Source organism: Drosophila pseudoobscura, chromosome 2 (assembly GCF_009870125.1).
Source record: "Drosophila pseudoobscura strain MV-25-SWS-2005 chromosome 2, UCI_Dpse_MV25, whole genome shotgun sequence".
Lineage (NCBI taxonomy): Eukaryota > Metazoa > Arthropoda > Insecta > Diptera > Drosophilidae > Drosophila > Drosophila pseudoobscura.
In genome coordinates, this window is record NC_046679.1 from 2,075,997 (window position 1) to 2,103,824 (window position 27,828).

Sequence of the window (27,828 nt, forward strand, 5' to 3'; positions counted from 1 at the left end):
CCTTCAGAGAACCGAACGTGCCGCCTAAAAGTGTGCTACACAAATCTGCAACAAATGTCCGTGTATGTGTGAGTGCCTGCGAGAGTGTGGGCGTGTGGTGCTGCTGCCGAACGGTCTGTCAATGGTAGCTTCTTGCAGGCAGAGCTGCCATCATCGTCCTCGTGTGTTTGGCGCGCCTCCGTCGGCGGTTCCTTCAGGCCAGCGACTGGTTCGTTTCGCCATTCAGTCCCTACCGAAGCACGAAGCCGAACACGCTCGAGGACGCTCCTGGTAGCCATTGCCACTGCCGCAGCCACAGTCGTCGCTGTCGCTTTCGGTCCACTGTGAGCCTTCGTTTCGACTTCTGGCTGCCTGCCTCCGTGTGCTTCATCAAAGCTTGACGCTGAGACGCGGCTTTCAGTGGTGTTCTGGTCGCGTTGGTCTTTGGTTCGCAATTCCCAAAAAAAAATATCCAATTTTGTGAATGAATTTCGGCACCGAACTGAATGGGCAACAGCAGTGTAAACGAATCGTATATATTTGGCAGAAAAAGTGCTATCAGTTTTTTTCAAAATTAATATACAATATTTCTGAAAAATTTTCAATATTTGCTTGTGACTCAATACGATTAATATATATAAATATTTAAGTTTTGTTATTCTCGCATTTTTAATGATATTCGGGAAACTGCCAAATCGAATCAGCTGCTTCGAATGCATTAATCGAGTTACCAGAAGGCGGTCGCTTCTCTCGCGCTCCGGTCCGTGCATGGGCCTGCTCCGGTCCGTTCTGGGCTCCGCAAGCCAGCCAGCCAGCCTTCGCCTTCGTTAAGTGATTAATCATGCTCGTATATTTTCAAAGTGAAATTCAATTTGGACCACATCGTCAGTGCAAGAGCCACAACAGCAGCCCAGACGACAGCAATAAATAAGAAGGAGAAAATAGCAAAAATAAAACCTAAAAGTCCCAACAGCAGCAGGATCAACCACAGGAACAGGAGTCTCAGGCAACGGTCCGAGAAATTGCCATCGATAGAGGACGGAAGTAGAGCCGGAGCCTGAGCCTGAGCCGTAGCCGAAGCGGAACAACTGGAGCCTGTCTAGTGACATCCCCACGGTAAGTGGTAAAAGGAGTAGGACTTGCTCCTGTTGTGGAGTGGAGTGGCCTTGCCCAGCTTCAGAGTATTTTCCCTGTGAATCTTGTGTTTTATTTAAATGGGAATGTAATTGGAAATCCCAGTGGGACAGATGCATTCAATAAACTCGCTTAAGCGATGAATTAGCCTCTGGCCACTGATCGAAGCTGGTTTGGGCTTGGGTCCGGGTTTTGGTGGCCGAAAGTTTGACAATTTCCTTTTATTTATTTGGCTCTTTATTTGGCCAGTTGTTTGTCCCCAGCAAATTAGTTGCGTTGCCCTTTTGGCTAGCACAAACAAGCCAGCGACACACAAACATGGACACAGAGACCCGCCCAAGGATCGGCCGAGGACCTTTTTCTGTTCGGTGGGCGGTGCCTGGACTGGACGGCACAGCGGGAAATAAATTAAGCCCCAAGCAATATTTTTTTAGTTTGGTAATTTAAATGGAAAGCAGGGGAAAAGGAAAAATCAAGACCGAACGACGCTGACAACGAGAATATTTAGGTTAATCATACGCCGTGTTGTCCCCTACCAAAGTTCTCAGACCGATGCCTCAAGCAGCCTCAGCCCCAGACTCTGCCTCCGCCTCAGTCTTCCTGTCACCGCTCCAGTTCCAGTTCCTGTCTCCGTCCAGCGCCATTCTCGTTACCGCCTGTTTTGCATAAATTAGTAAGTTTTTACTTTTGGCCACCACTGTGGTGGTGGAAGGAAGCTCTGCTTCTGCTCTTGCTTCCCCTCAGCGGAAATAAAAAATAAGAAATCCAAGCGATAATCAGGGTGTAAAAAGGGGGGCCAGGTCTGCTGGTACGTCTGCTAGTTGTCGCCTGCAGTGGCGCCCCTTTCATGCTCTTGCCATATAAATCAATTTTAATTTAATCACTTTATCGCTCTAATAAATCATGCGCCAGACGCAGGACTTGCTGCTGCTGCTGCGGCGGATGCTGTGGCTGCCTTTACCTGTTTGTTGCTCACAATAAAGTGGGGCAGAACTTTTAAGAAAACCAAATTTAAATACAAAGTTAAAGCGGCGCCTAAAGACGCGTCTAAAGATGGAGGCTATGAGGATGAGGATGATGATGACAACGAGAAACAAAAGAAAAAAACTTTCTTCATTAAAATTTTTAATGACTTTCCCTCTATTTGCGCAAGGTAATGAAAGTCAACAGCGTCACTATGTTTTGGTCTGTGTGTTTTCGGTGTGTGTGTGTGTGTGTGTGTGTTTGTCCTGGCACATAAATATTTCCCCGAATTCATTTTTTCCCTGATGCAAATTCTATTCGGAAAGAATTCTTTTATTTCTTTTAACGTTTTTTCTGCTGTTTGCTTAATTTTATTAGAAGCTTTTGCCATTTTTCCGAATAGTTGGTTTACTATCTACTGTTTGGATTGCCCTTTTGATGATATTTAATATTTAATATTAACTAACAGCTTTGCCCTTTTGGAAGCTTTTAACTTTGATTTAATTATACAAGATTGAAACCAAAAGTACGCCTGCTGCTCTCACACCCCTTGCCAAGGGCATGCCACAATGCCACATAAAATGGCAGAATATTCCATGGAATTGACACAAGAGTCTCGGGTTAATTAGGCAACTTCTTCTGCGGCAAATTCCACAAACGTTTCGTGTTCTTATTGATTTAATAATTAAGACAAATTCCACTCAATTAAATCAATTTACCTAACTGAAATTCCATTGGCTGCCTCATCCTTATCTGGCAGGACCTCTGTGGGCCAGGCCAATGGATTAGCAATTAAATGCCACGCACCATTAGAGTAATAATACAATTCTCGTACGTATCTTTCTTCTCTGGTTATTGTTTATGGCACGCCCACTATTGTGTACCGCCCTCTTGCTATACACTACGCATAATGACAATAGCACACACACACACTCACACTCACACAAACAGCCAGGAGCAGGGGGAGAGCTGATAGCTCGCTAAACTATTTATTTGCATATAAATATTTCAACGCCGAGCAAAGGAGAACCGCTCCACACACGAACACACACATGCCTCCGAAGAGCACACAGCGGGAAAAGACGTACGTTTTTCATAGATCCCTAGATTATGTTGATGATAGTTCTCAGTTCAAGAGAACAGTACTTGGGAATTACCATACTTGAATATATTTCAATGCGAAATGTAAAACTCTTCAGTCAACATTTGTGTGGAAATATATCTTGGTTTTTCCGAGTGTATTGGCTGCGGTTCATGTGCGATTCCTTTTATAGAAACACCAATCCCCACCTCAACCACCCACCAAGAAGATGTAGACAGGTGGAATCGCTGTGTTGTGTTGTGAAAGTCGGGACTCCGCCTCAGCCACTGCTTTCTAATTGAAATAGTTTGTGAATCGAATGTCTATCCATGTGAGTGTATGTGTGTTTAATATCTGTGGTGTGTGTGTGTGTGTGGCTTGATTGTGTGCTAGCAATGTGTTCAATGGAACAAAAGGAAATCCATTTGCCACAGTAGAATTGTTGAGGCACACACAATAAAGGCCAGCCAAGTACCCGCACACATGCCACACCAAAAGATAGAACCAGTAATAACGAGCCGCCCTGTTGCCCCTGTCCCTGTCCCTGCCCCAAAAGAAGATATTTTCGGTGCGTCAAATGCAAAACAATTGCAATTTATTTCTGCCGCATTTCTTTATTGTTTTGTTCTCTTACACACAAACGATGACAGGACACACACACACAGGGGAATACAAGGAAGGTAAGCGTTGGATACCCTTGCGGATCTATGGCTACTATATGATGGAGTTCCTGATCACACCTGAATGTAAGGTTTCAGCTTTAAATATGGTTATTTTCTGTACAGAAACAGACGGACAGACATGCCTATATCAACTTGACTGTAAATGGGGGATGTCCTGAATCATAAACATTATACTCGTCTCCCCCGAAAGGGTATAAAAAGACACACAAAACCAACACATTTCCGCGTTCACTTTTGTTTGCACTGAGACCAAAAATACCAGATAAACAAGTACGGAATGTCACGTGGAATAATTCAGCATTTTGGGGGGGGGGCGGGGGTGCCTCATTAGGGGGAACTTAAGGGCATGGGTTGTGGCTATATTTAAACATATGTACATATATACGTGTATGGTAATGGCTGGCAGTCAAAATTTGGGCATACGCATCAGCGGAGCCTCCGCCATATTTAAGTACTTGTACATGATGTGCATTACATTTTATGACTGTGTGGGTAATAAACCAGCGAAAGTGCAATTACCACAGCAAAAACAGGAATGGCAAGCGGCAATCTGCAACATTGTCTGGTCCAGAGAGAGGGAGAGAGCAAAGAGAGAATGAGAAAGAGGTGGCACTTAAGTAGTTTTACACATTAGCGCGCCTCGAAAGCCTGAATGTTGGCCAAAGGAGTAAAACCCATTCTGTATCCTGTAACTCTGTATGCCAGGAGCTCCCATAATGAGAAATATTCCTATTTGAAATTCACGAATAAATAGTTTTACCCATTAGCGTCAGTCATCGGCACTCGAGAGCCACCACTAAAAAGAAAATTCTTCATCAAAGTCTAGCCCTTTGAGGACATATGAGACCTGTTTATCGGCGCCCCTGAAAGTAAAATAGTTTCACACATTAACGCCACTCGAAAGTTGACTGTCCCCAGAAGTGGGAGCCAGCCAACTCTTTCGGCGGTACTCAGGGACCCACCCTAAAGAGGGTTTGTTTTACAGAGAATTTCGCCATCAAAGTCCAGCCTCTTTAGGGCTCCTTTCAGGACACATGAATCCTGTTTGGCGACGCCCCTGAAAGTATGCAATGCCGAGCATTCGAAAACTTTTGCACTGCCCGCAGCACATTAATCTTGAGGCCTGTTTGTATATTTCAGAGAACCAACCCACTCGCAAACACACACATACATACTCATATTTGGATTGTGGGCGCGACCCCGCCCCCCGCATGTGTGCGTATATATTTGTGGATTTTTCGAAAGGTCGCCGCCACCGCTGCTGCTGGTCGCTTGGCGACTCTGACCGGCCCGTCTCAATGGCGGCGCACTTGTAACACTAATGAAAATTCCAATGAGCTGTCAGCCACAACAGCGACGTCAGCGGCCTTGGCACACTGCCAGTAAATTGCGTCCGAGTGGTCATAATTTTGGGGCAGCCAAACACTCGGCTTCTGTCCGTTCCTCTCCTCTCCTCTCCACAAAGCGGCCAAAATGTAACAAAATGCAACCAACTTGAAGTCCCGTCCCGTCCCGTCCAGTCCCGTCCCCCACAAAGACTACAAAATGTAACTGACGCTCGGGCTTTACAATCTTCTGTCTCTTTCCGAGTGCTGCCTCTCCGGGCGCTCTGTCGTTCGAGTGTGCTACCAAAATATTGTCTTGGCTTGCAGTCACTGTTTGCCTGTGTCTGTGTGAGTGGGTAAACCTGTGATGGCACTCTACGAATTGCTTTGGCATATGTGGGCTAAAGGGTCGTTTTGTTAATAACTTATGACAGGCAGAGCAGTCCTAGTCCTGGTCCTTGCCACACGTATCAGTTTGTGTGTGTGTGACTGGCTCTTGGCTGGTGTTGTTGCGGTGGTTGCCGAGTGAGGATGATTAATGTAGCAGCTCTTCTACGGCTTGGGCTTGGGCTGGGGCTGGGGCTGGGGCTTGGGCATTTGGCCAGAAAGGATTGAGAACTGAGAAATTGATACGGCAAAGCCAGTGAGAAGTTTCAAGGTAGCCTAGGAAAAATCTGACAATCTACCAGGCATTGGCAGCTGCCAGAGAGTCTGGGGAGAATGCGATCTGACACAAACATATATCAATTTGCTAATGAACAAAGGATTGGCTTTGGACTGGATATCTGCTTTGGTATTCCTGCGAATCGAAGTCTCTCAGGCGTTAAATATCTTTCCCCAGTTGATATGCCTCATTTACAGCCACAGCCAGCCCACTCAAGAGGTGCCTCCCCTGGGGGGTGGCCTCCTATATCTGCTGCTCATTTCCATTCCGTTCTGCCAGTAAAAGTCCCCGAAACATTCTTGGGGTCCTTCATTTGCTTACCTAATTCCCAACACGTGCTGTCACTTAGAATTGTCCGTTCTTTTTTTCGTACATTTTTCGAGGGGAGAAAGTTTTGCTTTTCCACGAAACAGGGCTTAAAATTTTCAGACGCGTCAGTTCAATTGCTCTAATTGACTTTTTTCTTGAAGTTTTCTTGCTGGAGCCGATGGGGCCGACAAACAATAAATACGAAAACTTTTTGACGCCCCCCACCCCGCCTCGGTAACAAGAATTAACAGCCAATAATCGATGAAGTGGCCAGGCTATGCAAATCCAAGCCAAACAAAGCCAGTGGCTCCTTCGCCCCACATCTCACATCTCACAGTTTACAGCCCCTGAACCATACCGAATTATGCCACAAATTTGTAATGGCACATGGAGCCTGGTAGACGCCCGAGGGCGCGAAAGCGAAGCGACAACGAAATTAAACGAAAATCGTAATAAATTGTAAAAAATTTACGAGAAATTGGCTCGGCTAGGGACGGTACGGAAGACATCGCTCCCAGTAAACGCAGGCAATGAAAAGTTTCTGAATTGAAAAATTGAAAATAATGAATGGCACGCATACAGCGAAAGAGAGGGAACACAGGGAGAGAGAGAGAGAGAGGGAAAGACAGGAAACTCCCAGGGAATACAGGGAGCACAGGGAACAGGGCGACTCGGATTCAGGCAGCAGCTAAACGCAAAACGCTCCAAATTACAGCTACAAATAAAATTTGCAGTAAGCTGCGTGCTTGACACGCCCACTACCCACAATATCCCAACCCACCCACACTTGCCGCCCACTGGTGGTGCCGCCCACCATACCCCTCAACACCCCATTAGGGCCCGCGGGCAATGCGACAGATTTGAATGACAATTCGCTGGCAGCCGCAGAAGAGTCAGGGAATTGGCAGGCGCCCTCCAGTGGATTGCAGGGGGGCGGCTGGGGAGTCGGGGGGAAGAATGTGAATGCGTGTTTTCCCGCCTTGCTGCTGGTACCGTTATGTGCGATGTGGCCACGTACTTTCTCTCTAGCCTTGCAACAGTCGGAGGATTGGATGGGGTGGAGTGGGAAGGAGTGGGGTGGTGTGGGCTTTCCTGCGTGGGCTCACGGCACACAGTACGAGTATATGGCACACGGCTCAGGTATTTAAATTCATTTTCATTTTACGCCAAGGATAGACATCTCGCATTTGGCCTCTTTAGAGGGAAACGGTGCCAGGCGAGGGTAACGGGAGTGTGGGCTGCCTGCTGCGTGGGTGGCTCATGAAAATTATGTTCTCCTGCAAATTATTACACCAAAATTAAAATAATATTTCTCATGATTGCAAATAGCTCAGCCAAGCAGATTTTGTTCTTGCCACCGTCGCTGTTTGTGTTTCTCGTTGTGCTTGTATTTTAGCTTTTCTCTTTGCTCCACAAATATACCCATAAATACACAAATAAAAATATAAATATAAACACATAAATATGTACCTGTATACATATTTATATTTCTAATTTGCACCTTTTTTTGTTTGGTTTTCACTTGCGCCAGCGGCAGCGGCAGACTTTTTGGCCTTTTGTGCAGCTTTTGCTCAGTTTGCTTTTTTTAGACGCTGGTTTATTATTATTTTCGCTTGCCGCCGAGCTTTAATAAACAGCCTGAGTTGGCAGAAAAAGAAGATTGCCAAGCAATATTGCCTGGCCTGTGACTATGAGCAATTTTCGTTTTATTTCACCTCCGCGCTGCGCCGAGCCAAATGAGAAATGCTGAAAACTGTAGCATACTTTTGCGGGCGGCACTCCTTTGCTGCTTGCGGGCGTGTGTGCGTGGGGTGGCGATTAGGATGGTTCGCTGAAACATTTCCCTTAACTAATTATCTTGAAATGAGTTTTTCTCAGCCACCTTTGGCGAATCGAAGCGCTGTCGCGCGAGTTGTCTGTGAAGCAGTTTGGCAGTATCCCTGCTCCGGCTTCCGTGCCACGCCAGATTGCAATTTAATGTTAATTTTGTGACTTAATTAGCCATCAAATTTGTGCCCTCGCTGTGCTGTGCTGTGCTGTGCTGTGCTATACTGTGCTGTGCAACAGCGCGCACTTGCAACGGCAATAGAAACTTAATCAGCTGCAGGGCTCACAGCGATCAAGTATTGCATGCTACGCCCGTGCTGGCCCGATCCGCATCTTAACCCACTTCCAGTGCCACTCGTACGTACAGCACTTCCAGCACTCCCATCATGCTAATATGCAGTTGATTAGAATGTCACTCGAAAGCATAAAGCACTCTCGAGCCACAGTCGAGATGTTCCGATTAAGGCAAAAACTGGCACACTGACGATAAGCCTGTGGCCCAAAAGATTTTACCACAAAATGGCCCGTACCCGGACGCATACCCGGACCCGGACCCGGAGCTGTCTGGCCATTGAAGTGGAGAGGAGTGGAGTGCATTATGTTCTAACAGGAATTGCGTGCAGAGCAGAGCAGAGCAGCCGCATGACATTTATTGTGTAAATCATGTAAAACACATACATATATACATGCATACTCTTATACTTGTGTATATGTATGCACACGCACACGCCCTCACAGATATTGCTGGCAAATTATTCGTAGAAAATTGTTTTCTCCGGCCAGCAAGCAAATCAAAATTGATACGGGCATATAATAAAACTATAAGTGGCCGTTTGGCGCGGCCATTAGGAACAGTCGATAAGAGAGAGAGGGAGAGCGAGAGAACCAGAGCCGGAGGGCAGAGAAAGAAAGAGAAATGTGGCCCCCTCCCGTCATTGTCTTTCTATATTCATCCGCTTGGGGCAACTCCTTGTGTCCTTTGTCCTTGCCGTTTTCACTTTCGCTCTTATCTCACAGGAGCTTGAAGCCCTGCGTCAATATTTCAGCTCCTCTGATGAATTCGCTGTCGGTGCTCCTACTCCTGCTGCCATCGGGGGACGTGACTTCTGGCCTCTTATTATTATTTGGAAATTATCCTGACTGCAACTGGAATTGTCTCACAGAGCCACGTGCCGAGCCACGAGCCACGAGGCACGAGGCCACCGGGGACTCGTACTCGTCCTCGTACTCGTATTGGTTCTGGGTTCTGGCTCGTGGGTTTGGGGATTCTGCTGGTGTGTGGCGACAATTTGTAATTCTCTCATGTTTGGCCAAGTATCCGCGCGCTGACAGAGTTCTTTCGGGCCACGAGTGTCATTATCCATATTAGGGAGAGCGTGCTCACATATCTCATTTGGCCATGTGACTGGAATTCCATCCATCTCCGGCGAAAGTTTCGCCCCGAAAAATTATGCAAAACCCATTAAGATTCGGCAATCGAAAGGACCCTTTCCAGAGTCCCTTTCGCAGCTTGGCCTTCCCACGCGATATGATACATTTTTAATTTATTGCCCTACGGCTCTATGGCCCCATGGCTGCTGCTGCTCATTGAACTGCCTTTTCCGTGATGTGATGTGATATGCTGCCTCAAAGAGAAACTTTGAGCGCCGCGCCGCGCCGCTAATAAAACTCATGCCAACTCATCAAAAAACTAACTTTAAATACGTCCTCTGGGCCCCGGCGGCAAATGAAACGAGTGCGTGCGTGCGTGTGCTGGAATGAAAGTGAATCAGCCAGAGGAATGGAGTCGCCGGAGGTCCTAGATCCTGGGTTCACTGGAGCAGAAGTTTAGCAAGAGAGTTCGGGCTTGGAAACAAAATGTAACCAATGGCAAGGGAATGCAACATTTTAAACATTAGCTGTGTACTCGTATGATGCCATCGATGAAACTATATTAACATACGAGAATGTATCTATATCGCGGGTCGAAGGTCCAGCAGCAAAAGCAACAGCACAACAGCACAACAGCAGCGGAATCAATTTCAAATTATGCAAATATTTGCTCAAATGATTTGCTCATGTGCACACAAGATTTGGATTATTTAGCATTTTTCCAATGCCTCAGTTCTGACACACGAATGACGTCAGTCCTATGTGTCCTCTTACATTCCATGACTGCCATGACATTCCGTGTTTTCTCTGTCATGTCTCGCTCAGCCAGTACGCTAACTTCATTTGTCAGGAAGAGCCAGAGAACGGAACAGGGGAGGACAGGCCAGAGAACACCAGAAGGAGAACGGAGAAGGACTGGACAACCAGACAGGATCCGAGTCCGAGTCCGAGTCCGGTTCCACTTCACATTTGTGACAATATTTAATTATTAATCACGACACTCTAGGGAATGGGACAGGGATGCTGTTGGACCGAGCACTACAAATGTGGGACAACATGTCGCATGAGCAATGTGCCACTTAAAGTAATGCCCGATGCTCGATTGGCTCTCCCTGACAGCAGACAGACGTTGATAGCTGGCTGGCTGGCTGGAAGTTGTCGTCGTTGTCGTTCACCTTGTAGCTGACGTTGTTGTAGTTGCTGTAGTCTCGTTGTTGGATTGTCGCTCTGCCCAATCATTATTCATGGCGTGACAAGCGCGTTAAATGTGTCTCTGCCTGTCCATGTGTGCGAGTCGGCAATAACTTTTAACATGCCAAAGGTATTTCCGCAACAATCCTCACATCAACAACAACAACAACAGTACAAACACACGACAGAGAAAAACTCACCAAAATGAAAATAATTTGTGCTCTCTGTCGTTCCTTCTTCCGTTCTGTGTGCAAATCGCATTGGCAGAGAACCGGAGGGAGGGAGGCTGTCGATTGTGTCTCCTATCGTCGGTGCGGGCCACAAATTAATGCCAGCCATTATCACGAAATCCACTTTCATGGCGGCCACTGCTGTTGTCCTTATTTGTCCTTGATTGCCTTGAACAGCGCCACAAAAAAATACACTCATACCGTCCCGAAATAAAAGAAGAAAAATTGTGACATGCCGCCAGCCGACTCGTCACCTCCTTCCTCCTTCCTCCATCCTCGTTCTCTACGAGTATAGGCACGGCCCCCGGCCATTGTTTCATTTGATTTCTGTTTGCTTTCGCTAGATTCCTCGCGTGCCACGACACTCTGGTGGGGATCGGTGTAAATATTTGTGACATAATTAAGCAGCCAAGCGGCTTGGCATCGGGTCGGGCCAGGCCGGGACCGACACGGCAGCACGGTTCGGGCGCAGGACATTATCAAATCGGTGGAGGGACCAGTTGCAAAGCCGAAAATAAGGCAAACATCGACGCTGGGGCCGTGGCTCAAGAGCGTTTTTGCCACGCGCGTGATTAAATTTCATTTGTAGACTCAGCCCGAACGGAACCCCGACCGACCGACTGACTGACTGACTGAGTCCTTAACTCTCTGTATTTACCGTCGTTTTAGTGCCTCGCCTCGCTTGGGTTAGTCTCAGCTCCCAGTCCCAGCTCCACTTTCTCCCAACGATGTGCGTGCGTTTGACTTGGATTCGCATTAAGATTGTCAAAGATTTGGACGCCAGTGGGGAGCCACTTTAGACTGGCTTGAACCTTTCACTCCGGGCCGCCTGTTTAGCCTGTTTCGCCAGTTTTGCCAGTTTCGCCGGGCTTTGCTTCATCTTCGCTGGCTTTGGCTTTGCCTTTCGCCCAAAAACGCTCTGGGAGCAATTTGGAAGATTTTCGGCAGCGATTTATCGCCCAGCTCCTGAGTGGGTGCCACCGATACTTACCCAAAGATAATAGAGCGGCTCCTCTACCTTACCCTACCGTATCCGTAGACCTCTGCATCCCCTTCAGGTTCAACTCAAGTTAATTTGAATACGAAAGCCGCCCGCGAAGGAAAAGGTTGTTCAATGTCACTGCCGCCGCGGCGTAGGTATCGGAGTATCCTATCTGCCTTGCGATTCCAATTCCATGATAGTGCAGAATATTAATGGATGTAGGAATCGGGGCCTACATGCATGCCATGTGCCAGCCCATCGAGGCAGCAACAACATTGGCTGGAAGCTCCCTCCAATAAATACCGGCATTAGTGACGGGACTGAGGGACTGCGGGACTGGGCTTGATGTCAGGCTTGGGTGTATTTTTTGACATCAGGGGAGTTCTTGCCAGGGCCGTAAAAATTGTATTGCCTACTTTCAAAGCCCAGAGATAGTTGTCCGCGTTGCCTCTTGGCTTTTTGGGTGCCAGTTGGCAGACAATTTCAACAGACACATCCCCTGTCCTGGGGGCCGGGGGCTGGGGGCTGGGGAATATTTTAATAATTCAATAGGCAACAATGCGACATGGAAAAGCGCTTCATGTAATTACGACGCGCATAAAAATTGAACAAATGGCCATCAGCAAAGCAACTTCCAGTATATTGAATGTCAGCATTGTTGTTCCTTTTTGACTTTCACTTTGAGTACCATTTACATTCAAAGACTGTTGTTGCAGCTGTCACTGGCCGGGACACAGATACAGATACAGCTGAACAGACAGAGAGAGGGAGAGAAACACGGAGAACATGCATGCCAAACATGCCGCAATGGCTGCCAGCCATAGAAGGGTCTACAGCCCGTAGAACGTTTGTGGTCGGGCTCCGGATCCTTTTTGGTCGATGCTGAATGTAAAATGTAATGTTGTCATTGGGCGTGATTTGGTGCTGCACTGGGTCCGGTCTCGAACCCGAATCAATTTCATTACATTGCACGGAATTAATTTCCAGCAACGAAAATGTTGTACCAACAGCGTAAAGCTTTCGAAATAGAAAACAGAAAATACTCTAGTGTTTGAGTTTTGATTCCACTTCAATGTTTCGGTATGACTCACACAGATCTGTGAGTATTTCATTTTCATGCAGATCACGATTGGCCAACCAGTTTTCCACGAAATATCCAACTCAATCTCTCCTTCTCTCTGTGTCGACACGAGTTGCCGAACTTCCTGGCCAAGTTGGTATACCCGCATACCAATGCCAGTGGCCGGGCCTGTCTGCAGCCATTTTGCTTAACTTTCATGAGGCCATTCAATGACTTAACCATTTCCATGTCGCTGCTCGGGTCCTTTTCCAGCCACGCACGCATTCACACAAACACAGACCATATAGACACAGAGCTACAGACCCCGTCCCGCCTCCCGCCTCCCGTCTCATATGTGCTTGTGTGGGTGAAAAGGGTCAAAAGGGTTTTCACACATGTACAAATTGCTGGCCTGGTCGAAAGCATTTTGCATAGAAGCCAGCAGCAAGCAGCCAGCAGCCTCTTGGCCCAGGCCGCGTCGTGAGCGACCTTAAAGGTTGCCTCAATTAAATTTCTACCGCCCGGCCAGACACAAAACCCGGCCCGGCCCGGCCAAAAGCTGCAGGGCACAGCCAGGGCCACACCCACTGAGCGCATATGAATTTGCCTTTACACATATTTTTCCATGTTTCTCATTTGGCTGCCATGTCTTTATGTGGTTCCTCCCCATACACCCTTTGTGACTTACTGCACGTCAACAGCCTCAGCCTCAGCCCCAGCCCCAGCCTCTGCCTCTGCCTCATCGGGCGCATCGGAGAGGGCTGTGAGTAAGTGAAAAAAATGTGTGCTTTTTAGCCGGTTCCGCTGGCCGGGCCTTGCTTGCCGAGCGCAAGAGAAATGTGCCAGGAAATTGTACTGAACTGCTCGGCAAAAAGAAATGGAAAGTAGAGGAAAAGTAACACAGAAGACGGCTGTGTAGTATGGCCAAAGAAAACATAAACCATAACGGTGTCAAGCTCTGGCCCTGGACCCGACTCCGACCGTGGCATGGGGCAGGGGGCAGATAAGCCAACAACAGGAGGCAGGAAAATTTATGGCATGCGGGGGACGCGTACGCGAGCCGGAAATGAGCAGCCAGAATGTGGCAGGCACGAGGCTATGCCTCCGTCCCGGTCGATTGGCTGCAGACAGGACCTGTCCTTGGAACTGAGACTGAGACTGGCAGGTGATAATCACGAACAAACACTAAGCAAACAAATGGCCCACAGCCGCTGCACAAAAGAAACAACAAATGTTGCAAATGAAAACAAACATTTTAAAGACTCAACCTCAGCAGGCTCCTGCTCCTGCTGGTGCTCCTGCTCCCCATAGCGAACCCAACTCACATTCATGGTGTCTGTGGCTGGAAAAGTGCCCCGGAATCGGATTGCCAGTCATCGGGCTATTCATGCAATTTCGCAGCGCTTCGTTGGCCAGTTCTCTGCGGCCGGGCATTGAGTGAAGTGTGCCAATGGCAGTCGTGGATTTGAATGGTGCTGGCCAAAGGATTTCACAGTGGCTGGCTGGCAACAATGGAGTCGGGTTCAAATTTAATAGCTGACCAGAGCCTGAATCTGAATCTGAACCTTAATTGTCCCCCAGCAGGAGGCAGGTCCACACTGTCACAGTCAAAGTTCCGGACACAGTCACATCCAGAGTTTGTTTGCATTAAATACTCGTCGTACCGAGCTTAGCAATCAACTCTCGCTGACAAGAGCAACAGCTCTTGAATAATGTGTTGCACAGTTGTTGACTTCCTCAGTCGAATGCTGTTGACAAAGGCACGGCTCGGCACAGCCTCTACTGCGACAGCCACTGCCACTGCCACATCCTCATCCACTTTGTCGCCATCCTGCCCGCTCTCCCTGCTCTGTGCTCTCTGTCTGCCACTCGCCGTGGCAAGTTCAAGTCCTAGTGGTCGCACGCTTGACTTCCTGCCCCTTCTCTGGCACTTGAAATGTAATTTAATTTGTTTATTTGTGTGGCGCTCCGCTCCTCTATCCCCAGAGCCGCTTTGCGGCATCTGCCGTGTCTGCTTGCCAATTAATTGCGCACCTTTCGGGGCGAGACTCTCTCGCCAGACACCGAAGAGGAGCAGGTGCCGGGGCCGTGGCTGGTGCTCGTTTCAGTTCTGCCTCCCCGAATTTGGGGCAGAAAATGCTCTAATTAATGTGTTTGTTAAGCTTTTGTGCTTGGGAAATTCGTTAACTTTGTACACGGGGGATGCGAGTGCAAGTCAACATTTTAATTGAATGAAATTTATAGCCGGAGTTTCCTGGGATTCAATTACATACAACAGGTTCATTAGATGGACGTCAAAACTCCTATCTTCAGATATTCAGATATCCATAATCGAATTCTGATTAAATATGAAAATCAAAACACTCTCAAGTTTCTCCGTCTCTCTCTTCCGGGCAGGACTAAGGACTTGACAATGCGCTTCATTAATTTGGCTGGCAGCCGCAGAGCAGCAGACCCGCTGTCTAAGGACCAGGCACACGAACAGGAACCGGAACAGGGATTCGCGTCAGCTGCAGCAACATTGCATTGAGTGGGGGACACAGACGTAGCCGTAGCCGTAGCCGTTGCCGTAGCCGTAGCCATGGTGGAGGATAACGAGGATGGGCTGTCGCAGCTGGCTCTGCCGGAAGCGGAAGCTGAAGCCGAAGGAGCCGCCGCCTCGGCCATCGTCGAGCCCCTGCTGGCCCTGCTACGCGGCGACTTTCTCAATAAGACGCAGACACAGACACAGACCCGAGCCCCAGCCAGCTTCTACAGCAGCTACAACATATCGGAGGACGTCTACTTCTACTTCAACGGTCTGAGTGCGATGCCCACGAGCACGGAGCTGGCCCTCAACGGCAGTGGGGCCACCACAACTATGGGGCCGCTCAGCAGCACCATCAGCAGCAGCAGCACCACCCCCGAGCCGGATCTGTCCGAGTTCCTGGAGGCGTTGCCCAACGATCGCGTGGGCCTGCTGGCCTTCCTCTTTCTGTTCTCGTTCGCCACCGTTTTTGGCAATTCCCTGGTCATTCTGGCCGTCATCCGAGAGCGGTATCTGCACACGGCCACCAACTACTTCATCACCAGCCTGGCCGTCGCCGATTGCCTGGTGGGCCTGGTGGTCATGCCCTTCTCGGCCCTGTACGAGGTGCTGGAGAATACGTGGTTCTTTGGCACCGACTGGTGCGACATCTGGCGCTCCCTGGACGTCCTCTTCAGCACCGCCTCGATCCTGAATCTGTGCGTGATATCGCTCGACCGCTACTGGGCCATCACCGATCCCTTCAGCTATCCCATGCGGATGACTGTGAAGCGAGCCGCCGGCCTGATAGCCGCCGTCTGGATCTGCTCGAGTGCCATCAGCTTTCCGGCCATCGTCTGGTGGCGGGCGGCGCGTGACGGCGAGATGCCCGCCTACAAGTGCACCTTCACCGAGCACCTGGGCTACTTGGTCTTCTCCTCGACGATCTCCTTCTACCTGCCGCTGCTGGTGATGGTCTTCACCTACTGCCGGATCTACCGGGCGGCGGTGATTCAGACGCGCTCCCTCAAGATCGGCACCAAGCAGGTGCTGATGGCCTCCGGGGAGCTGCAGCTCACGTTGCGCATCCATCGCGGCGGCACCACCAGGGATCAGGCCAACCAGGTGTCAGGTGGGGGCGGCGGTGGTGGTGGCGGTGGCGGTGGCGGTGGCGGAGGCGGATCCCTGAGCCACTCGCACTCGCATTCGCACCACCATCACCCCAACCATGGCGGTGGCACCACCACATCCACGCCAGAGGAGCCCGACGACGAGCCGCTATCGGCGCTGCACAACAACGGACTGGCCCGCCACCGGCACATGGGCAAGAACTTCTCGCTCTCCCGGAAGCTGGCCAAGTTCGCCAAGGAGAAGAAGGCGGCCAAGACGCTGGGCATCGTGATGGGCGTGTTCATCGTGTGCTGGCTGCCGTTCTTCGTGGTCAACCTGTTGTCCGGATTCTGCATGGAGTGCATCGAGCACGAGGAGATTGTGTCGGCGATTGTCACCTGGCTGGGCTGGATCAACTCGTGCATGAATCCCGTCATCTACGCCTGCTGGAGCAGGGACTTTCGCAGGTGAGACCCTGGGGTACTAATCCCGCCGTTCAGCACTCCTTCAACTGGTTTCTCTCCCTCAGGGCATTTGTGCGTCTGCTGTGCATGTGCTGTCCCCGCAAGATCCGCCGGAAGTATCAGCCCACAATGCGGTCCAAGTCGCAGGTAAGTTGTCCACCCCCATCGCCCCCCCTCCACGCCATACAATTGGATTCGGATTTCAGATTTCTCTCAGTCTTAACCGTTGCTTTCTTTTTTCGGTTTGGCTTGATGGTAACAGTCGCACAGTTTTTCCACTCTCGGCCCCTGGTTTTCCGCTTTCCACGAATTATGCGCGGCTGCCCATATCTCCACTTGTTTTATGCTCCAGAAACGAAGCTCAACGAACGGCAAAATTAATTTACAAATTTAATGAATATGGAAAAAAAGCAAACTGACATTTACTCGTCGCCCACTCGTGCGACCCGTGCCACCCGTGCCACCAACATCCTCATCCTCATGGCTCTCCTCCTCTCTGAATCGCTGGCTGCCTGCTTGGCTTGCTGGCTTCCGTTCACACATGGCGGACGGATAGACAGGCGGACAGCCATGAAAACTTCCTGACACTCGCCCCTATCCTGTCGTGCTCATCTCCTCATCGCACTCCATCCCCCATATCCTTGCATAAATCATCAGATGCCAACCTGTGCGGGTCCTCAACCTCAGACTCCCCCCGCTGTGATTTTAATGAATAATTTTCTAATGTTTGAGGATGAGCCAAGGCCAAGAGTGCGAGAGTGCGAGAGTATTGCACCAGTCACCAGTCAGAGTCACTCGTCGGAGTCGAGTGATCCATTGTTGTGCCCCTGGCAAGCACTCGAGAGCTGAATACCCCATCAGAGGATAAGCACTCAACAGGTCCCGTCTCGAAATAATTAACTATGATTTGCATTCACGTGATTTGGTTTGAAAACGAAGCAAAATTGATTTCACATCCATCAAAAGTACTTTACGTTCTGCCTAACTAAACGGATCATATCATTACAGGAATCATCAGTACACATCATCAACATCATCATCGCATCATCATCATCGCATCATCACCATCTCGCACACTGCCGTTCTTCGAACTCTCAACACATAATTACCATATGTTTTTCCCGATATACCTGGTACTCCGTCCATCTGTCCGTCTGAGCCATACCCTGGATCTTTGGGTGGAGTGTGTACCGATAGTGCCATCTCTAGTCTCGCTGCGAGCGGCAGAGTCAGGACGATACCAAACCTTTCATTCCCTGCTTCCACAAGTGTAAGGACTAACCCTCTTCCAGGTTTTTCTGTGGAATGTGGAGAAATCTCAGTACCAGGTATCTGATAGTCGGGAATGCTCGACTGTGCTTTGTGTTTGTTTTGTGGCGTGGCGAATAGCTGATTATGATTCCGGTGGTGTTCGTTTCGTGTTCTTACAGAGATTTGCGACGCGGCGCTGCTACTCGACCTGCTCGCTGCACGGCATTCAGCACGTGCGCCACAATTCCTGCGAGCAAACTTATATATAGTTTAGCATACTCGTAGATTTAGTTGACATTGATTAAGGCGTCGCCCCCACCCACCGCCCCCTTCGATTTCAGGCTCCTGGCTTAAGCTCAAGCTGAAGCCCTAAGTTGTTTTTTGTAAGTCAATGGCAAGGTAAGCGACTTGTGACTTTGTGTTTTCTCTCTTTCTCTCTCTGTGTCGATGTCTCTCGGTGTCTCTTCTCCGCCTGTTGTCTCTTTCAAAGTCGTTGTGCACACACACTCACACACATACACACAGAAGCCACAGAGAGGAGTGGGGGGAAGGGGGAGAACAACACACAGAAAAACCCCACAACGCATTGCACAGTCGTTTTTGTTGAGTCGCCCTGCTCCACCCACCTGGGCTGTACTCCTTTTTCTGCATCTGTTTCTGTCGCTGTCGCTGTTGATGTTGATGTTGCTATCTCTGTCTATGGCTGAGTCTGTCCTGCTCGCTCCCTTGTTGTTGGCTCGACCGTGACATTGTTGTTTGTGTCGTTATATTTTCGTTTGTTCCTTTTGTTGGTTACGTTGTTGCAAAAGAAAATCAAAAAACGAAAAGAGAACTCTGTTCGAGCACCTGTTGAATGTGTTGCACCTGAACATACATACACCCGCACACACACACACACAGTCCGCACAGTCCACACAGTCCACACCCGCCTCCCAGCGTTGGCTTTACGGTCGTTGTTTGATGATGTTGCTCTTTATGTTGTTACTGTCAAGGTGGAAAAAAAGCCGACAAAAAATCAAACAAGAATGAACGAAACTTGCCACAAAGTCTCTGGACACAAGAGCACACACACAGTCACACACACACACACACACATGCAGGACACAATGTCCTTTCATCGTTTCTGTCACCGTTTCCGTTGCTGTTCTTGTTCTTGTTCTTGTTCCTGTCGATGTTTTCCTCCTCTCACAAAAGATTTCCCGCAGTGTACACAATGGCGAAACAGGGAAAAACGTCCCACATGAAGCCTGGTTGTTGATCTTGTGTTGTTTTTATGTGTGAATTTTCCTCAAGTTTTATCCGACTTTACCTCCCCCCTCCCGCCACCCCCCACACTTCCAGTTTGGTGTTTATTATTTTTAAATTTATACTTTTGCCTTCTGGTTGTTGTAATTGTAGCCGGCCCTTCCGACCTGGTTTCTATGTACACGCCAAACACTCAACAGCCCATCCACACGTCGATGGCTGTCTAGCTTACACTCACACTCACACACCGACACCAACACACATGTCAAACACGTACATACATGTGTTTGTGTGAAGAAACAGTGTGTGTGTGGGGGGTGGGGAGGGGATGGAGTCACGCACAGCCGATACTTGAGAAATGTTATCAAGTGAACCATAAACATTTCTTGCACTTAAAAACTTCCAACTCAATTTTCGCTTCTGCGATATGCGTACCACACACAAACACACACTCGAACACTCGAACACAGAACACAGAACACACACACATGTGCCACCACCACATGTAATTGTATTGATGAAAATGTTATTTACAGCAATCAACAGTCAATATGTGGGCCAGACCTCATGGTGTGCCCTGCTCCGCTCGCCTTTTTGTATACGTTCCTTCTGGATTTGGATTTCGACACAGGCTTTAGGCTTGCGCCTGGTTTGGGGGCTATTTTTATTTTTCATTTTTTTTCAATGTGTCTGTCATCATATCAATTACACCCAAGAGCATGCCAATTTATTTGCCAAGTGTTTTCCGAAGCCAATTCCAGTACGAGTACGGAAGGCAGGAAGGCATCGAGCACGACTGGGTCGGGGAAAAGCGTATGGGAAAACTTTTTCTACTCGGGAAAGGGTACGCGCAGCTGGATCAGCGAGCTGAATGCGGGGTCCAGTGGTGCGGACGGGGAAATGATTGAATATAAATGTGGCAGCCACCGGAACTAAGGCGAAAATTTAAAGCACGTTTCGTGCACGTACGATTGATTCCATAATCATGGAATCATGGAGAGTACTCTGCCAAATTCGATTTTTTCAGGTGACAATTGATCGCCCAAAAGCCGAAAGGAGTTTGGCAAGCCACCCAGCTTGAGGGCCTCAAAAATCATTGATATAGGTCTTAATTTATGAGAAAATTTCCCTAATTTATTGGTCCGAGTCCCCGAGACAGTGTGTCCGAGCAGGAAAGTGCTTGGCTCGCCTACAAATGGGGCAACTTCCGCATGTCGCAATTTGCCAGCTGCACGACAAATGGAAATGGGTTCTGGTCAAATGAGGATATTGCCGACGTGTGGTTTTGTCGCTGTGCCCGCCCCCGACGAGAGCTCGGTTTCCGGTCTTCAACTCTTTGACTCGCATGCCGCACTGGGGGGCCATCTTTGTTCCACCTCAAGCACATTGCGGTCAGCCACAAGTCGCCTCTGTGTGTGCCTGGATGACACTTTAAAATGAACTCGATTGAGGTTTTTATTCAACTTTAATGCACGCAGACACTCAGGGCGAGACAGGGCCTTGCACACGGAACACCCAATGATTAATCGCTGGCTGACATTTCAGCCCACTATGAAAGAGCACCCACTCTGCGTTCTAATGAGCCGTAAAGGATTCTATGGCCAGGCAACCCACACAGCCACAGCCCCAGCCACAGCCACATCCACACAGCCCACACCCACACGCACACGCAGTCTGTCAGACATGGCCAATTTGCATGGCATTTCGGGCTTCGAGGAATATCTGCCGAGATGTTTTGATTGAAAATGCCAGCCATCCAACCCACACACAGAGAACACTCTGTACAGACCACCCACACCCACACACATTGAAGCACCACCACCACCACCTACTTAGCATAAATTTGTAAGCTTGTAAACCCAGCATTTGTAACTCTAAATGTTTGCAGAAGAACCCACTGGCCTGCCTGAGGGCGGGACCGGAACCAGCACCAGAACTGCTGCGCTTTGGGGCCTTTGAATAGGCCTCGCCCCCCCTTCGAGTATTCCAGATGCACTCAGAGCACAACTTTAATCAATCCCTGGCTAAGTACGAGTGCACACAAATAATGCTACTCGTGATGCTGCATTGCTTCTGCTGCTGCTGCTGCTGCGCAAAACGCTGCTAATTGCATCAATTATTGGCCAAAAGCTTTGTGGCATGTACATATCAGCACAAAGCCAAATTGAAGGCAAAACCAAATTACTGAAACAATTAATCAACCCATTTCCGCTGACCCCAAAAAACTGAACAGAACAGAACAGAACAGAAACCATAATCAAGTTTAGCGACATTTAGTCAGACGTTAGCCAAAGGGAATACCACGTACTTTTATTTTTCTTTGCTTGTTTCGTTCTTTCGATAATGGTCCTTTCGCATCAAAATGTAATTTACCACAAATGTTTCACACACATCAATTATCCCTAATTGACTGTGAACGTGAAATTAACGTTTATAATTATGTGACAGAGCCGTTGAGGCGAGGCGGAAGTAGCCAGAGTAAATGGCCAAATTCGTGGCCAGAGCCATGTAACTTTTAATGTCCTTGCCCAGGGACTGGCCGGGTGGAGGGTAGATTCGCTTTTGCACAAGTCAATCTTTCAGCCAGTCACTCACAAGGTCACCAGTAACCCAAGAAGGGCTAAGCAAATGTCTGTTAAGCCTTTTAAGAAACTTTACTTCACGGTTTAACCCGTGGCGGGGTGACGTGACCCCCGAAGGGGTTTATTGAGTGTTAGGCAATAAATTACAAAAGAGGTCTCTGGCCCGAGGGCTCGCGACAAGTTCGTGCGCGAAAAAAGCTCACAGTATTTGACGGTGCCATTGACCTTTGGCCGGGGCTTGTCAAGTTTTATAAGCGACAAGCCCCTAGCCGTAGCCGTATTTTTGGAATGACTCACAGAGAAAGAAACCAAGTGTAGCTTTCGGACATATCTTAATGGCATTTCCTAACAGATCGGAATAGAATAAAGCTTTGGGAGCGGTTTTCGTTGAACAGAGATTCCAGTGATTAGCCGTCGAGCTCCTATCTGTGTGATAGCCCTGCTCCCGCTGATACCCCCTCCTGCTGATGGCTTTGGATGGCTGGCCCTGTGAGCCATAAAAATTGCAAATTACCCAATTGCCTGGGGCGTCTACCGAGAGGGCCATCCGGTCTGGCTCTTCAATTATTTAAGCTAATTGCGGCCACACTCAAAAACACCAGCAGCACACTCGGCGTATACGTAATGCGAATTGTACGCAAATGGGGAAGGGATTTTAGAATTTAATAAGAGGCCAAGACCAGGCGACCGTAAGAAAGTAATTGAATTGGCAGAGCACAGATGATGGGTGGAAGTCGAAAAGAGTGGGGAAATTGGGAGAAAGTAGGGGCGAGAAAGGCAGAAGAAGAAGGAGGGAAGAACAGGCACTTGCAAGATGCAGAGCTACCAAAAGGCGCCGTAGGACACAAAGAGGTCTCAATGGGCACTTGGTATTCCCTCGACCGGAAGAAGGAAGACGCACACACGCACACGCACACGAACACACTCAAACCTACACCAACACATGGCCGTTTTGTTAATGTTGTTGTACTGTTATTACGGTTTGCTTTGTGGCTGAAATACCAGGCAGCTTTCTTCTTTTGGTACCCTTGCAGATGATATATGATGTCGTGTGGCTTTGATCAGATGTTTGCATCGCAGAAGGATTAATATTCATCCGTCATTATTCCAATCTACCTGTGACTAAAAACAACAGACATCTGATCTTTGTGACAAAGTCATTTTCGATTCAACCCCACTAGAAAATCTCCTGTACATTTATCCTCACTAACGATGCGATCGATCTGCCAGGGTAACAATTGCCTCGGTTCCCGAGGATATCCTGTTTCCTATTTATTTCCCTATTTTTTCCTCCTATTTCTACTTCTGTTTTTTTTTTGGATTCTCTTTCTTGCTGTTTGTTGTTGCTCTCTCTTTCTAGTTCTCTTTTTAGTTATTTTTCTGTTAGTTTCAATCATGCATTTTGCTTTGACTTTTACTGCACCACCGGATGAAAAGCACACGGGAAAAAAATAGACGAAAATAAGAAAATCAGAGAAGGAAAGCTGGAAAAGCTGCTACATTTTTCTATTGCTGTTGTTGTTTTTCTTGTTATTGTTGTTGTTGTTGGTGTTGCTGCTGCCCCTCCCTGCCCCGCCCTCCATCACTCTCTCATTTCTCTCTTTGTCTGTGTGTCGTTGTTGTATTTGTTGTTTCACTCTTTGTTGCTTTGTTGCTATTGCTGTTGCTGTTGCGGCTGCTGCGTTTATAACGGCAAATTGTTTTCTGCCACACACACATACACACACACACACACACACACACAAACACAAGCACACGCACATACACACTAATACAGAGATACACTGCCTGCAAATTGTATGAAAACACTTGAAACCAAATAAACCAACAAAATGTTAATTAAATGCCTCTTTCCTTCTCTTTCTTCCTGTTCTATGTGCATCCTGTTCTCCTCATCCTCCGCTCCGCTTCGTTCCTGCTTCTGCTTCCGTTTCTGCTTCTGTTTCTCTTTCCAACAGTGCCACGTGGCCGCTGCAATGGTGGCAGCCTCGACCTCCTTTGGCTACCACTCGGTGAACCAGCTGGACCGCACGCTCATGTGACGTCAGCTGAGCAGTTGCAGCACCTGCAGCGGTGGCAGCAACTGCGGCGGCGGCGGCGGAGGCGCCAACGTCGGCGGAGTGGGAGGCGGCTCCCGCAGTGGCCATCACCACCATCACTCCTCGGGCACGGCCACGCCCTCCTCCTCGCAGCGATCGTGCACCCGCTGCCAGAGCTTCCATCGTCACCACCACCGGGACCGGCGCCGCAGCTCCGGAATGAAGCATCGCGGGGACTTCAACTCCACGTCGGCGGTGAACAGTGCGGCCAAGACGATAGTGACGATCACCGCACCGCCGGCGGCAGCGGCCTCTGCCAGCTCGTTGCACCTGGGCGGCGGTGCACGGCCCTCGTCGGTCTCCACTTTGACCATAGCCTCGGTGCCGGCCACTCTGCTGCTGGAGCCGGCTCTCGGCCTCGGTGGCGGGGGCGGCGGGTCGGTGAGTGCGGCCAACACACCTGTGGCACCCAGCCTGAAGCACTCCAGCCTGGCGCTGACGCCGGGCAGCATGGGACCGTCGAACTCCTCTGGTCACCACGTTTCCTTCATGCCCATGACGGGCATGAGGCGTCTGCGCAGCTCCAACTCCTCGCTGAGCTCGCCCACGACCCCAGCTCTTGGCGGTGTGGACACCATCTCGGCCATCTCGCTCACTGATGCCGCCGAGGAGCACCGCGAGCACCAGCACCACCACCACCACAGAGTCCTGGAGCAGCGCCAGAGTGTGCAGAGCCAGATCACGACACTGGGCGATGTGGACGATGAAGGGGACAGCGACAGCGACAGTGAGAGCATCGGACTGGCCCTGGTGCAGACGACACCGCAACTGGAGTGCCGGCCGGAGACGGAGGCGGCCTCCAGTTCCTCCAGCTCCTCGGTCAAGTAAACTCAGCCAGAGAGCCAGAGCCACGGAATTTGATTGGGACCCCAATCAGCAGCATACTAGCCCTAAGATCTCTCCATTGATGTGTGTATATACTCGTACTATAGCGATCTAGCCTTCCCCTAGTCTCTCATTAGCTTATCGATTGGTGATAGAACACTATGCAACAGAATATCTGATTTGATTATCCTTCTATACTTTGCAATGATGCGATGACCGGTGGGTGGGTTGCATAGTTGTTTAATGTAAATTAGTTGTTACAATTAGTTGCCATATCTTAGATCTTCCATTATATAGATGTTACCCCCTAGAGTAAAATATTTCGTTGTTCCGTAAATGTTTCAAGCGTCTTAGCCATTGCAAGCTACGTCTTCAAACCTGTCCACGTACCTGACTCTCTTTCAGACACAAACCAAGAAGTACTATACTCGATGATATACTATACTTACTATACTATACGCGAAACCTACTGTAAATAGCAACAGGTCCACTCTTTGCCTATTCCTCTCTCTAGATTTAAACCTACTTCTGTCCCAACTGGAACAAATATAAACATTACGGGTGCAAAATGAATTTATCCAAGGACTGCTAAGGACTCGAACAATCAGCAAACAGCAGGCCTCAGACTGCTACCCAGCAGTACCATTCAAGGCATTCCCTACTCACATTTCGGTTGTCAGTGTCCAAGTACAAAACTTTGAAGGCCCTTTGTTCCCTTTGCTTTGTACTTTGAACTCCTCGCGAGGACAGCGGGTATACAATAGAGTGAATGTTAAGTGTGCTTCAGATATGCAGGGTTTACTTATTAATTGAGATGTAATCCATCAAAGGGTTCCTCTATGAGTGAGTGCTTATCCGATTTCGATTTTGCAATAATTAATGTGTGCAATTAGGATTGATTTTCCCGCTCCACAAAATTCAAGGAGCGGATGGAATGGAATGTCGGGGAAAAACTAATAGAAATGGCGATGCGTCATTTTAGCGGATGGATGGGTCGGGTCGAACGGGAACAGAACAGAATAGAACAGAACAAATCATCATCTCGGGACGAGAGAATAGAAAAATGTTGCTCATTGTTTTCAAAACAAACAAAGCGGAATGGAAAATGAAGGCAAATACAAAAAAAAAGCAAAGCAGTGCAGAGGAGCAACAAAAGGAAAAAACTATAACAAATGGCAATTATTAATATTGAATATGTATAGCGGATAAGAGAAATAGCTCCCAGAGTTCTTTGTGGTGTGCGTGCATGTCTAGCTGTAAGTAAACACACACACATACATACACACCTACCATTTCCACCCATCTGGAACAGTAACTGTAATTGTAAAGATTTGTGTGTATGTGTAAGTATGTGAGCCTAGATTGCATGAAGATGTAGTCAAGAGCCAGAGTTGGAGTCGGAGTAGGCCAAGCGGCCTGTGGCCAGCGGCCAGCGGGCAGCGACCATCAGCTGCAAACTCTGCACACTCTAAACTGTAATCTGTGTACTGCAAACCACTTAAGTTTATATATATATTGTATCTACACTGTACTGTGTGTGTGTATCTACCATATAGTGTACGCAAAAGGAGATTAAAGCGAGAAAACTAAGAACTAACAGAGTATCGAGAACACTCGACGATGACTTTGTCTTATTTAAATTTCAGCTCGGGCACTGGCTTCGGGGCTGGGGCTGGGACTGGGGGCAAGGAATCCTTGCGGACTTGCGGTTTACTGGAAAAAGATTATTCTTTATTCTAGGGGAGTGGCAGAGAGTGGCGGAGAGTGGATGCCACACTTGATGCTGTGATGCTGTGATGCTGGGATCCTGGGATGCCCTGATGGCCAGCCAAGCAAAAAGACAAAGTGTAATGCCAGTTCAGCAAACAACTGGCAAAAACTTTACACTTTACATTTTCGGATCATTCTCGATGCTCGGTACGAGTGCTTTTTGCCCCCGTGCACTCTCACGCTCTCAGAGCCTGTTTTGGGGCAAGTATGAGCTGGTAGTCCGGTAGTCGGGTAGTCGGGCAGTCAGTCACTCAGGGGCTAAGATGGATAGACAGCTGCAAGTTGCAGTCAGCAAAGTGCGAACTGCAGGCCACGCATCTTAAACAACTTTCCCGAGGACACAGGGAACTCACACATGAGAGAGACAGCATCTGTGCGCCCCCACCTCTAAGCCAGTTGTGCCACCCAGCCACCCATGGAGGCGACGTGGAAGTGTCAGCCCTGCATTCGCATTGTCGGCAACAATGTGGGGACAAAACGTGCTACGTGTATTGACTCACTAATGAGAAAATAAACAAGAGACCAGGAGGGAGCCAGAGCACTAATGACCCAAAGTTGAACCCAGAGATATAGATAAAGATACAAAGCGCAGATACAGATGCGAATGCGAATGGCATGGCCAAAGGGTCACACTAGTGGGTGGGCTGTGTGGCTTCCGCATGAGTGGCCAATCTGAAGCTGAAGCCACACCTTCGCCGGGTCACAGACTTTGTTGCACAGCGACTACGAGTGTGGAGGTCAAAACACATCCGTTTCGGGGGAGACGCGAAAGTTACAGATGTGCAGCGTTCTGTCCTGTCCTGTCGTGGCCCCGTAATCAGCCAAATAACGACTGCCAAAATGCTGGATAAGCGGAGAACTAATAAAAAAGAAACGTTGCATGGCATTGCTGGCAAGCTGCACACAATATCCCGGATTCCCCCCACAGCATACAGCAGCCAACATCCTCGCCCCATCAAAGCTTATCACTGAAGTTGGAGCAGAATGCCGAGCGTTGAATGGTGAGCGTCAAACCCTCGACGACATTTTATTTGCTCGCTGGTAATTTTGTTTCCGTTAGCTACTAGTGCTTTTCACCCTCTCTATCTCCCGGGTATGCCATCTCCCATCCCCCATCCCCCCTCCTATCATTCTAATGCCACATGGCCCGGCTCCACGGCTCCCCGGCTCCACTCTT

At 48.9% G+C, this 27,828-nt stretch overlaps 1 protein-coding gene across 1 annotated transcript; it reads left to right on the plus strand.

The window, feature by feature from the left end:
* The first annotated feature begins 599 nt into the window (after nucleotides 1-599).
* Nucleotides 600-26,478, plus strand: Dop1R2 (dopamine receptor 2). The gene is given in 4 exon segments (XM_001357720.4): nucleotides 600-1,095; nucleotides 15,197-16,882; nucleotides 16,945-17,026; nucleotides 23,916-26,478. Coding segments are annotated over 3 exon segments (2,553 nt in total). The 5' UTR covers nucleotides 600-1,095; nucleotides 15,197-15,380; the 3' UTR covers nucleotides 24,885-26,478.
* Nucleotides 26,479-27,828: the final 1,350 nt, after the last annotated feature.